Source organism: Emydura macquarii, unplaced genomic scaffold, assembly GCF_026122565.2.
Source record: "Emydura macquarii macquarii isolate MOO-44397 ecotype Brisbane River unplaced genomic scaffold, CSIRO-AGI_Emac_v2 contig_1477, whole genome shotgun sequence".
NCBI classification, from domain to species: Eukaryota; Metazoa; Chordata; order Testudines; family Chelidae; genus Emydura; species Emydura macquarii.
In genome coordinates this window covers 13,428,182-13,441,307 of record NW_027131614.1, presented here as the reverse complement: position 1 = coordinate 13,441,307, position 13,126 = coordinate 13,428,182, and the positions used below count along the sequence as shown (strand labels likewise).

General features: G+C 44.1%; 1 protein-coding gene across 1 annotated transcript in view; it reads left to right on the top strand.

Moving 5' to 3' along the window:
- Positions 1-13,126, top strand: part of VXN (vexin) — a 28,258-nt gene that overhangs the window by 7,987 nt on the left and 7,145 nt on the right. The window contains exons 2-3 of the mRNA XM_067553850.1: positions 2,766-2,821; positions 11,117-11,276. Coding sequence (XP_067409951.1) covers positions 2,766-2,821; positions 11,117-11,276 — 216 coding nt within the window. The remainder of the gene's footprint in view (positions 1-2,765; positions 2,822-11,116; positions 11,277-13,126) is intronic.

Here is a 13,126-nt window from a genome sequence, read left to right as displayed (position 1 = left end):
ACTGCTTCAAATTCCCTGGGCCACTTCCCCATAGCTTCAGCACCTTCTTCGCCCTCTTCTCAGGGCCTTAAGCCTGCAAGTCCCAGCAGCCAGCTAGGAGCTCTCCCTCTAGCTCCCCTGATCCTAGCTAGTAGTTGCCCTGTCTGAGGCACTTCCTTCCTACAGCTCTCTAGGAACCCAGTCCTCTCCCTTGAGCTCCCTGCAGCAACTGACTGCCTCTGCCTCTGCAGCTCTTTTTATATGGACCTGCTGGGCCCTGATTGGCTGCTCCCTGCAGCCTCTCTCAGATTGGCTGCTCCCTGCACAGCCTCCCTAAGCTCTTTTTAACCCCTTCAATGCCATTGTGGGACAAACGCCCATCATACCCTCCTTGCAGAAACAACATAGCTAGGCCCAGAATAGTAGTTAACCTCTCAAGTGAAAGGGGAAATAATGTGTACATCTTCATATCTTAATAAAGTCATTAATATGTTCCAGCAGCACAGCTAGACTAACTGGGTCTGAATTCCACAACTCAGACCTCCCTCTCATCTCCATATAAAACTATAAACTGGCCAGGTTTACTAGAGACTGGTCCAAGGCCCTCTCCAAAAATTTCTTTAGCTTGGGCTGAGAGTGTCAGGTGGATAATGAAACCAGGTGAGTTTTTAAAGGAACTTTTCATGCAGCTCTAATTAATGATGACTTCACAATATGACAGCTACACAGTGATCCTAAAATCTGAGAGGGGTGGTTTTTCCAGACAATATCTCCCAGTTAGAATTCCAGGAAATTTATTTCCCAGTTAGAAGAAAGCAAGAGGTTGTGTTTCCTTCTGTGCAGAGGTCTCTTGAATTGAAGGTCTTCCTCTTGGTGGCATTTGATGTAAGTGTGACCCATCCGCGCTTAGGGTAGTCCACCTGAAAATGACTTGGTCAGAGCGGGTTGCAAAAGGAGAGCAGATTCTCCCAAACTGGTGGGTAACACTGAAGTTAGATTCTCTGACCAGTCACAAACAGTGCTCCTGATTTCCTACACTGGCTATCAAAAAGCTACTACAAGAAATACACAGCCCCCTTTATTGCATTTCAGTCTTTGGCTCCCAATCAGCAACTAGGTCCAGTAAAGAGGTAAGTTATTTAAAACTCTGTTCCCTTTACCAAAATGTTCTCCTGATCCCCAAAGGGTCAGCCGCAGTACCAGGTCAATATAAGTTTGGATCTTACCCAAAATACTATGTTGCCAGCCAATCCTTTAGTAATTACAACTAAAAGTTTATTATAAAAGGAAAGAAACAAACAAGAAGAGAGATGTTAATTGGTCAAAGCAATCAGATGCATACAAATGACTTCAGAGTCCATACATATCAGATTCTCAGCAGAATTCTGTAGTTTGTAGGCTTGTACAGTTCCTCTGGTGTACATCCAGTACCTGGATGGGTCTCAGTCCTTTGTTCAAAGCTTCAGTTGTAGAGAGGTTGATCCAGAGACAAGAAGCAGGAAGGAAGACGAGATGGTGCAACTGCATTTTATAGTTTCTGCCATAAGACTTGTACTTTCTTTGTCCCAGACACAGCCACACAGCACATGGCATGGAAAAGCCTCAGAGTCTTCTATCCATAGGCATGTTCCTACATGTCCTGGTGACTCATAAGGTGAATCCCCTGGATTCATGAATCTTACACTGGATTCATTGTGTATTTGAGTTCCCTTGATGGGTCATTAAGCAGGCTTAGTGCTGATGCCATCCTGTCTGGGGGTGTCACCCAGAAACACAGCACAAGGTTGCGATACAAATATACCATACATATTTAGAACTTATAATGCAAAACTAATACATACATATAAATGTGCTTATCAGTCTTAGCGAATCATGACTTTTCCATCGATACCTTGCAAGACATATCCTATGCAATATTTATTGCAACTCTGTAATATTGGTATAAATAATATTATAAATGGTCACCCCTAATTCAGGTAGCATCACAGTAAATAAAGGCATTTTAGATTTTGAGAACCACATTAGCCTGTGTTTTCTCCTCTAAGATAATCAACTTAATTTGGAGAATTCATTAGACGCACCATCTACTTTGCATCTGCTTCCTAAATTTCATGAGTAAAATGAATGTACACAAACTATTTTCAAGTGCATATTTCACCTGACTTCACTGCTACAGCCTTGCCAACCCCAATTTAAAAAATCATGAGATTGGCTTAAAAATAGTGACATGAGATTTTGCTAATACCACCTTTTGGGTTCTTTTTATTTACCTTCTGGTTTTTTAGTCTTTAGGGTGTATTGTGGCCACATTTTTCCAGCTTCTCTTAATTACAAGAGCTAGACATTTATATTTTTCAAATGAAAGCTGAGATTCTCATGTAATTACATAGAGGTTCAGGACAAACATCAAAATGTCATGAGACTCATAATAAAATTGTGAAAGTGGTGCAGCTAGCTACATCTAGCAAAACACAATTCTAATGTTGCCAGCTATCCCTGATACTCCAGGTGCTTTCCAGGGAACAAGAAACGTGTTCCAGCACTGCACACTATTGTAGGCAGAGTGAAGACATAGCATCAGAGCCAGTGGTAATGACATTTCAAATAAATTGTGCTTGCATTTTTGATGATCTCATAACATATTACACCAAACTGAGATTCACCAGTTTCTCTTGCTAATCAACAAAATCCTAAACAATTTAAATATGCATCCATTTTCTGAAGCTGTTCTCTCTGGTGTCTGCCACTACTGCACTCTGATCATGTTTCTATCATTCTCTTTGCAGCATGTAGTCCAGCCAGAAGAAAAGCCAAAAGCACGCAACACATCCTAACAAAAAGAGTAAGAAAAATATCAATTTTTTGTATTCAAGTCGGCTTAACTTCTTGAAAATCTCATAGATGAGAAAGCAGAGCTTTCCAGGATAGAGCATGGGGAGCATAGAACTGAAATGGTGTCTGGAGCTGAGGAAAACTTTTAGAAAGTTTCTGGAAAATTGCAGGTATTTTGAAAAAGGGTTTTTGAACTCTTCCAAAATATTTGTGTTTTTCAAGCAAAATCATTCAAAATTAGTTTAAAACTTTATAACAAAATAAATGACTTAATATCTTGTCAGAACATGATTATCTGAAAGAGCTGGGGGGATATTTCACCTCAGAAACCAGGCTGTGGCTCCCCCATGATCCAGGGAGAGCCCCTTTTTGCCAGCACAGCTTGCTTTCCCGTCTGTGGCTGTTCTGAATCATTAGCTTATGCACTGGGAGCACTGGCTTGTGCCCTGGAGAATGGAGCCAAAGCTGCGCCCACTCTCCAACTCCTGACTACCCATTCCCCACATCTGCAAAAGGAAGTAACAGCCTGACAGCGGCTGATGTCCCCCTTCCCCTGACACATACACACAAGCTCCAGGAATATGGATAGTCCATGCAGGGAAGTAGTGAGGTTCCTTATGCTTTTTGACTCCCTTGCATGGGTGTGGAAGAAAGCTAAAAAGTGAACCCAAAGGAGTGTGAGCAGTTATTTATTAAACTTTTTAACCTTTCAAAGGCTTAAACAGTGACTGTGAAAAACCCTAGCCAGCTTGTGTAACTGTGATCTTGTCCTCAGCCTCTCTTCTCTATTCCCTCCTACTGTTTATTATACTCATGTGTTGCAGCTTTCCCTTAACTAACCTGTAAGTTCTTCAGGGTAGGAACTGTGTCTACGTATGTGTCCGTACAGTTCCAGGGGACCCCACTCCTGATTGTATCTTCTCCGCACTGCTGTAGTGAAAACAACACTAGGGCTATGTCCACACTAGTGAGCTTATAGCGGCACAGCTGTAAGATCCCTCGAGTAGCTGCTCTATGCTGGCAAGAGAGAGCTCTCCTGTCAACATAATAACATCACCTCCACAAGATAGCGCCCTCCACACCGGCACTTCTGTTGGTGTAATTTATGTCACTCAGGGGCATTTTTTTCACACTCCTGAGTGACATAGATTATATCGACAAAATGGTAGTGTAGACATGGCCTAAGAGTTAGACTTAGCCCCCGTGAAAGACCCTTTACCAGGGTCAGATACTCTGGCACAGCTATTTGGGTCACGCTTTCTTGTCTTTAGGGTCCCTTTTCCCCTCACTTCCCCTCCCAAAATCCATCTAGCCAACTCACAGTGCCCTCCAAGACCCTTTATTGTACTCGTCTCTTGCTCTTTCTTTGACAGTCCTATTTTATCTTTCTCTCGTACTATCTAGACCCCTCTTTAACAGGTTCGGGACTTTTTCTGGAAGGTATTTGTGCTTTCCACAGATCTGTTTTTTATGCAGAGCTCCCTACATAGAAATCTCACACCACCATCTTCCACTGTCACAGACATTCTTCTCCAGTCCCCAGACTGCTCCCTCCCTTCTAGATTATCTCTCAGTCTGTGCTCCAGAGTCACAAGGCTCCACTCTCTACTTCAGGAATCCTCTCTTCATCTGCTGTTTAGTACACCTATCAATGGACTGAAAACAACGCCACGTCCACACTACATTCCTTCCAATTCCAATGCCTACTCTTGGTTGCTCAGTCAGCTCATTGCAAATGGAACATGGACCAAAGTCGAAACAAAATAACATCCAAATTGGTTTCAACCTTATCAAAATGAAATGAAACTTTTAACCATCTGTAGATATAACTCCATTCTGCTATTTTATCCTCTAGCATGATCATTAAAATCTCAATATACATTTCTCACTACTATTAGGCAGTGGCTTCTGAAACATTTAATTTGAGCTGTATGTGCCTGTCCTGTCACTTTTTTAAAGAAACCTTGTACATGTTTATAGTTTCTTTTTCTTTGGGGCTTCCCCCTCCACTCCTAGAAGAGCAATTCCCTTGACTGTCCTCTTTTGTCAGTGCTGATGATCCCATGTTTACAATCAGAGCACCACAGCAAAAGGAATAGTCTGTGCCCTGCAAAGATGGAAATAAACTGGACTTTCAAAAAAAAAATAACCACACAAACCTTGTAGCTGTCGATTTCCCTGTTTGTTTATTGCAGCTGACTGCAGCTAATGTGTAATCATCCAATAGCATTGTATGTGCTGGAAAAGACAAGCCTTTGAGGATGTTGTGATGGTCAACTTTTTCTGCCATACAAAGGAGGGGGTTAGTTATATTTTTTCATTATTGCATCTGTATAATTGTTAGCATTGTAGCTCTGCCTGGCATAGCATAAGGTCTGCTACCCTGGTAATCGCAGTGGATGCACAAATTTAATCCCAGACAAGAGCAAAAATAGCAAGGCATCTGGAAACTGGCCAGGTTTCTTCATAGCAGCAGCACTTGAGCATGCCAGTGCAGTATTAAGTGATTTATACATTCACATGGCTGACCTTGCAAGGTAACCTCCGTCACTGTAACATTAGCCCTTTCCAAGAGAGCAATCATGGAAATGGGAAAAAAGACTCATGATTTCAAAATTCAAATGTTCACTCAATATGCTCGTTTTTGTTTTTCCCACATTGTCACTACAGCTTCTGACAAGAACAATAGCTCCTCCCTTCATCTGTGCCTCCCCTTCTCTTTTCTCATCCCCCAAAATGTTGACTGGAATTATATAAAAATAGTCTTGAAATTGACGTTTGATTACTTAGCAAAAAAAGTGGCAAATATTACTGTAAATTCTAGCACTTCCACTGCTAAAACTAGATCAAAGTGCCCAGTGATAAGAATGTGGCTCATAAAATATGGCATTTTTCCATTGACTGCATAATTCTTTAGAGGCTAAGCTACAAAATTGCAAACAAAGTCGTGTATTTAATTGCTTCATTTTTGTTTGTTTGGAGCTTTGGAATGGGAATGCTGTTTGTTAATTCTAAGGGTATTTTTTGTGTTGCTTCTCTCACCCACACATTATTGTACATTACTCCTGGATCCTACTTTGCCCTCTTTTTCATACTGGTTTCAAGTTAATTTTAACATTGGGGCTACGAGACAGTACCACTATGCATCGCCTCACTGCTTTTAAATCATAACTATCACTGGTTGAACTCAGTAACAAAAGCCAGTGGAAAAATGCTTTGTTGGCCTCTGAATTCAGGATTCTGCAGCATGGGAACAGGATAACTAAAACATGCTAAAAGTAGTGATCAAATATTTAGAGAGCATCTCAGTAATACTGCTTGGTGTGAGTGACTCGGCCAATAATTGGCAATTTGCCTGAATAACTAAAAAACTCACATGGATTTAGATTTACTGTTACATTTAGAAAAGAAAAGTGACTTCACGATAATCCCTGTGATTTACCCTACATGTTCCTGATGACCTAAAGAAGTGTCAAATCTCGTTTATATCTAAACTGTGCTGCAGCAGGTTTGGTCTCCTGACCTATATAAGTCTTGACTTATTATAGTAACATGTTGGGTAATCCCAATCATGATGAAATGATGCATTGGGAATAAGGAACTCTGCAAATGTACTGCTATTATTTAGATGTAGCAAACAAAGGTATGTGTATGAATGTTCAGTACTGGGTTGTGCTGTTACGTTTGACTTAACATGACAGAAATATTGTTAAAATTTATTGATCTGGTTCCTCATGCTTGAAAGCTGGTGGCACCTAATATAAGTCACTAGAAATCTTTAAAACATAGGCAATATAGCCAAATAAATAATAGCTCCTGCAGCTAGCACAGAGGTGAAAACAACCACCTTCCCATACACACATTGAAGCCTGAAATTTACCAGGCACACGTGTACTGCTGGGTCCACACAGAGCTCTATTGAAGTCAGTGAGGCTCTGCGCAGATGCAGCAATCCACCTCCATGTCATAAATTGCATAAATCAGAATCTATCACATACGCTTTCTTTCCCCTAAAACCCAGCACTATACTTTCCAAACACACTCCCTCCATACCAACATCAAAGCAAAGGAACTGAAGTTCCTTGAGTCTGACCGGAAGGGTGTGACACATCCTCTGTCATACAACAAGAGGGAGAGCAATCCATCCCTTAGCCCGGCCCCAGTGCCGGGGAGAAGAGATGGGATTTGCAGAGTGCCCTGAAAATGAACACATCTGGCCTCCAGCAGAGCAAGGAGGAGGGCGAAATCCAGAGCTGAGCCAGCAGCAGCCTCATCCAATTGATAACGGTGCAGTCTGAATGTCTTTGCTGACCTCATTTAGGTAGTGTGCGATAACCATATTTCAAACCAGCCAGGGTTTTGTAACAGCATAGATTGCACACATTTAATTACAGCTCATGCAGATCCTGGAGAGTGGATAATGTGCTCTCAGCATCAAACTCCACTTAGTACATGGGCACCGTATTGAGGAGTTTCCAGAGTGTGAGTAACTGCTGCTGCACAGGGACTGGGAGATTCTGCAGTTAGTCAGGGAACAGCTGAATGAGAGCCAACGCTGACTGCTTGAGCAGCAGCAGGAGGCCTATCACTAACCAGCATCCTTGGCATCAGGGCTTAAATTCAGCTGGATCTATCCAGAGCAAAGCTCCAGTAAACATTTTCAAACCCCTGGGGGAGAGCCAAAACCCGGTTTCGGGGGTCCAAGGCACACCATAGCTGAAACCCGGAGTGTCAAGCTCCAGTGTGCCTCACAGGGCTGAAGACCCAAGCTCTGGCATGCCCCGCAGGGCTGGAGCCCCAGCACGCCCTGCATGGCTGAAGTACTAAGCACTGCAGCGTAGAAGCACCAATCCCTGGAGCCTGACACCCTCCCACAGGCCTCCAGCCCCATGTCCAGGAGCCCACCCCACCCCACGGGGCTGAAGCTCCAGTGTTCCCCATGGAGCTAAAGCCCCAAGAGCCCCTGCCACAGATGAACCCCAGAGCCTCATAATGGGAATGGGGGAAAGCTCTGGGAAATAATCTATGAGAATTTAAGCCCTGCCCATTCCTTGTCTTTGCCCGCCACTGCCTTTCTTCTTGCATTCCCTACCGGTCTTCAGGGCGAGGAAAGCGGGGCTGAAAGAGAGAGATCTCCCCTCATGCTACCTTTCCACCACACTTAGGATGCATGACCATGTCAGGAGAAATGGGGGAGGGGCCAGTATCACAACAGATAATGTGGCTGATTAGAGATCAGGAGAGTGCAGCTTTGACTCCTGCCTGGCTAATCAGATGTGCAGTAGCACTCAGATGTGGCAGCCCAAATTTGAGCTCCTCTTTCCAGGAAAAGCAAGCTCATTTTGCTTTTGGAGGAGCCACTAAAGCAAAAAGCTGCACAGCTAACTCAGGGGAAGCTCCTTCCAAAAAAGGATAAAGGTGGGACCACTTGACAGGATTCAAACACACAACTGTCTGAGCAGGTTGTAGAGATGCTACTGTTGCACCACAATGCAAGCTACCAAAGATCTTAATGTGGGGTTACAGGAGTAGAAGGGCAGAATGACTTTCCTTCCTGTTACATGAGTGAGGGCTCATGATCCCTGCCTGCCCCAATCTCACCATCAAGCCAGGAGTTTGAAGAAAGCCCTTTCCACCCTGCGGGGGAGGACGCAAGCCGTTGGGAAGGCAATCGCATCCACGAGCCTGGGAAGGGGCCCTTCGGGCTCTTTCCTCATGCCAAAGCAGGCTCCTGAACAGATGCGGGTCAACCTGGTGACCGGAGTTTCCCCAGCCTGCACTTGCACATCCTGCGGGCCTGGCTTAAAGAGCAGGAAGGGGCTTATCACTCCACCAGAAACAGCACGCTTCTCAGCAAGCTGTTCCTGGGCCCTCGCCCTGCTCCTCGAAAAGGAAGGAAGAGGCAAAGAGCAGTAGCACCCCTGCCAAGAGGCTCCCACAAGCACCTCAGCCAGTAAAGCACACCTTGGCACTCAGAGCCATAGGCCAAGGAGCAGCTTGGGAGCCATCCACACCCACAGCACAACAGCTCAGGCTACAGAAAAAGAGGTGCTATATCAGGTAGGAATTGAATCCAGGCTGCCCACATAGCAGGTGAGAAGTCTACCACTAAACCACCTACACCCTAGTTGAGTAGCCCCTCACTGACCCCAGCCAGACTGTGCCTTTTCTGCTAGCAGCTTCAGCCAACACTAGAGAGGTCCTTCTGCTCCTTTGTGGGGCCTGCTGTGGCCTTTGTGGCTGCCAAAGAAGACCTCACCACCCTGGTGTTAGCAGGCAAACAACCCACCACCCCTTGGTTTCTGTAGTGTAGTGGTTATCATATTTGCCTCATACACAAATGGTCTCCTGTTTGAAGCTGGGTGGAAACTGTTGCACTTTTGCTCCTGGTCCCAACGAGGCTGGGAAAGACAGGCTTACACAAGGTGCACTGGCCTTCTCCAGCCAGGAAATTGTGTCTTCCCCATAAATTGGCATCACAATAATTTTTTATTTATGATTCATATCAAGGCTTGGGCCTGCTTCTGGAATGCCCCGTCTTCTCCAAGTCCTGATGCTGTGGAGATAGGCTGATTCACCGAGGGCCATTAGCACGTGCTTATCATGAAGCACGTAAGCAGGCCCACTAACTTCAGGTGAATGTTAGGCACATGCTTAAATACCTCCTTGAAGTGGGGCCTTTATTAGGACCTGATTCAAAGTCCACTGACGTCAAAGACCAACTCACATTGATTTTGATAGACCTGGGCTCAGGCTGTTAGTACTGCTTCCTCAGCTAGTCAGCAGGATCTCCCACTTCTCCTCGCTCTGAAGCGATGGTTGCTGCTGCTTCTTCTGCTAGTCACCAGGATGCTTTTACATTTGGGTCAGTTTTATCCTGTGACAAGCTGGATCAGATTGTCTTCATCAGCCTTTGGGGGGTACAATGTAGCATTGGTACTCCCTCTTTAGTTTTTATTTATTGCACTATTTTAAAGTGGATTGTGCATTTTTTTAAAAAGATTATTTTTCTGTTTTAAGAAATATTAGTATATGAGTGTAGATCTATACACAGTGTTGTATAGTAATATTTCCTAAACATGACACGTGTTCATTTGAATTTAAAGTCCTTTTGCAAGAGAAAAATTAATTTATTTTTGGGAGGGAACTTTTTGGAATGCTATTTTGTTTGCACACATCCTAAATGGAAGAGAAAGGAGGAGGATTGATAACTGGAATGAGGATTTTTCTAATGTACAGTAAGGTAACTGATGGAGGATCAGTGCTGTTTTCAGCCATGAGACAAAGGCATTTGTTTAAATTAAAAACATGTGCTTTGATCATGCAAATAGCAACTATCATGTGCTTTGCAACTCAGCAGTGAGATCAAGGCAATTGTCTTTCACCTGGTCTTTCAACAGAGCATGACATAAAGTATATGCAGCCAACATTCAAACTTACCATTTAGTGTGATTTTGAGTTTACATACTTAATAACTAAGGCGGTTGGGGCTACTACTTGTTTAATGGTGCTGCTGGAAAAGTTAGCAGAGAGTGCACAAAATATTGGTTTTGGCAGGATTCACAAAAAGGGTGACTGGTGTTTTAATAACATTCAAAATATGGAAGCTATTCTTAGCTAAATTATACCAATTTTAAAGTAAATTAAACTGTGTTTACTTGATGGTGTTGCTTTGGTTTCCAGCATTTGTGTTCCTACACCAGGAGGTCTTAGGAAAGTGTGAAATATACTCTTGACTTTGACCATCTTGTTAATAATCGACCAGCCTCCAGTCTCATTGAGGCTGCTCTGACAGCTTTTTGATTGTACAAATTTCCTTGACCCTGCTCAGTTAGGTTATAGGTCTGAATATAGGGTAGAAATTGCACTGGTGTCATTAATTGATGATCTACTCCTACCTATGATGTAAACAGAATGACTGTGCTGATTCTTTTAGATCTGTCAGTAGGCTTTAGTACCATTGGCCATGAGGTTTCTTTCTAGGCAGCTGCGAACTTTATTAGGAGTGTAGGGAATCACTCTTAAGTAGTTTCATTCCGGTCTTTCTAGGGTGGTCCAGAAAGATGCAGATATATATTGCAACTCCAAAGAGAATACAAGTGATTTTCCAACATATTTAACACTCCTCATGCTTGCACTTAAAAATAAAAAAAATCCTCTTTTGTTTATGGGCAAACAGGTTGGAGGACTAAATGCAACCGAGCCAGTGATAGAGATTACACTGTAGTGACTTGAATGCCTTACATTCATACATAGCCCCAATGAAGGATATTTGTAATGGGATAGTTTTGTCTCTTTCCTGTAGGTGGTAGCAGTGTCTGATTATAGGCCCTACAGGACAGACGACTTACTTCCACGCCAAGGTGATCACACCCAAGTCCTGTATAAAGATGAGATGCGGAACTTTGGCCGCTTGCAGAATGGACAGCAGGAATTCTGTCCTGCCAGATGTGTGGCCAAGCACAGTAAGTCCTCAGCTACAACTTCATGACTCTGCTGTCTCTGTCTCTGATTGCTCAGAACATTTTTTGATGTTGCTGTCTTCTAGCTGCATGAAGTTTTCATTAAAATGGATATTTTGGTATTTATCTCAAAAAAATTTCCTCATAAAAACACAGTGCAGTGAATAAGATGATGATCATGATGTTGCAATGCACTGGCCTCTGAGAGACTGGGCTAATACCACAGAACAAGTTTTTTCCCCAAAATTATAGACTCTTCCATTCCAAAGGTTTAAGATGTATTCTAGGCGGCACTGGTAGTGTTGCGTATTATGAGGTTGCAACACATTCCCATTATAAGATCCTCTTGTCTATTGATTATAACTTTGCCATGCTAACTATTTGGTCTGAAATTTTCAGGCAGCATTGTTTTGGAAAATTGCTGCCAAAGCAGGTCAGCTTTTTCTGAGAACAAGGCTAGGGGAAAATACACTGTTTTGCCAATGTTAAAAAATTCTTGCAAACTTTTTTTTTTCTTTGAACAGCTCTAAGTGCCCATATGCTTTGTAGCAGGGTCATGAAACTTGGCAGGGAGGTGACCTTTGTGTCATGAATGTGCCTTTAGCCGCCCTTGTGACAATCCACCCAAATTTGGCCAAGTTATAAACCTTTGAAAAAAAAATCACAGTTTATGCACTATCAGTAGAGACTTCTTAGATTTCACTGTGCCTGCTCAAGCCTGACATGCACCATCCCCACAGAGTGATTGAGCGTGCTCCAGCCCAGAGCTACTGGGCTCAGAAGGACTCGTGGTGGGTGCTCCAGGGTGGGTAGGACAAGACACGAACTGAGAGCACAGGACAGAAAGAGCCCCCTGCTGGCACTCAGGCACTGTGAAGGAGGAAGCATTTTAATCTGAGTGAAGAGGAGACAAAAGCTGGGCCAATGAGGAGGGAAAGGAGTAGACTGGGGCAAGGACCTGAGGAGACTGAGACTGGAGGTGAGAAGAAATTGAGCCTGGGACCAGCTGGGCAAGGAGACTAGGAGCTAGAAGGTGGAAGGGGAGGCAGGAACTAGGAGCCAATTTACAGGGGAAAGGGAGCCTGGGGTGGGAAGCCAGGGTGGGAAGAGGGAAGCAAGGACTGGTTTGGCAAGAACGCTGAGTCTGGGAGCCACCGAGGGAAATAATGGGGGACTGACAGTCAGTTGGCTGGGAGAAGGGAAACATCGATTGGATGAGTAGCTGGAAGGGAGGAGACCAATTGGGACTGACTGGGGGTAGGAACCAATGAGGGATGGAAGGGGATAATGAGACAGATCTGACAAGGAGCTGGAGTGTGGGGAAAAAACTGGAAGTGGCTGGGCAAAGAGACTGGCAGTAGGAGCCAGGGAGAGGCAGGGGCAAGGAGGCAGAGACACAGATTGGATGAGGAGCCTGGGGAGCGAGACTAGAATCAGGAGACAGTAAGGGGTGGGGAAGAAATCAAATGAGGAGCCAGGATAGAGTACTGGGATGAGAAGCCTGAGGAATGGAAACTGGGACTGAGTAGGTGAGGGGAATGAGATTGTTACAAGGAGTCAAGGATGGAAAAGAGACAGGATTGGGAGAGGGACAGGATGGAGGGTACGACGCAGAAGGGAACAAGCTTGTGGGAAATGGGCAGCAATGTCAGAGCCCAGCAGAGCACACTCCCCTCCACAGCCAAGAATGAAACTCAAGAGTCCTGAGTCTCACCGTTCCTCTGCTGTCCAGTCAAGAAATATCTGCACTCTGGCAAAGTGTCTCATACCCATTAGAGCTGATCCACACAGAGGATGACAACCTACTACTTCTATCAGTTACTCCATAGCTCAAATGGAAGGGATCCAACTCT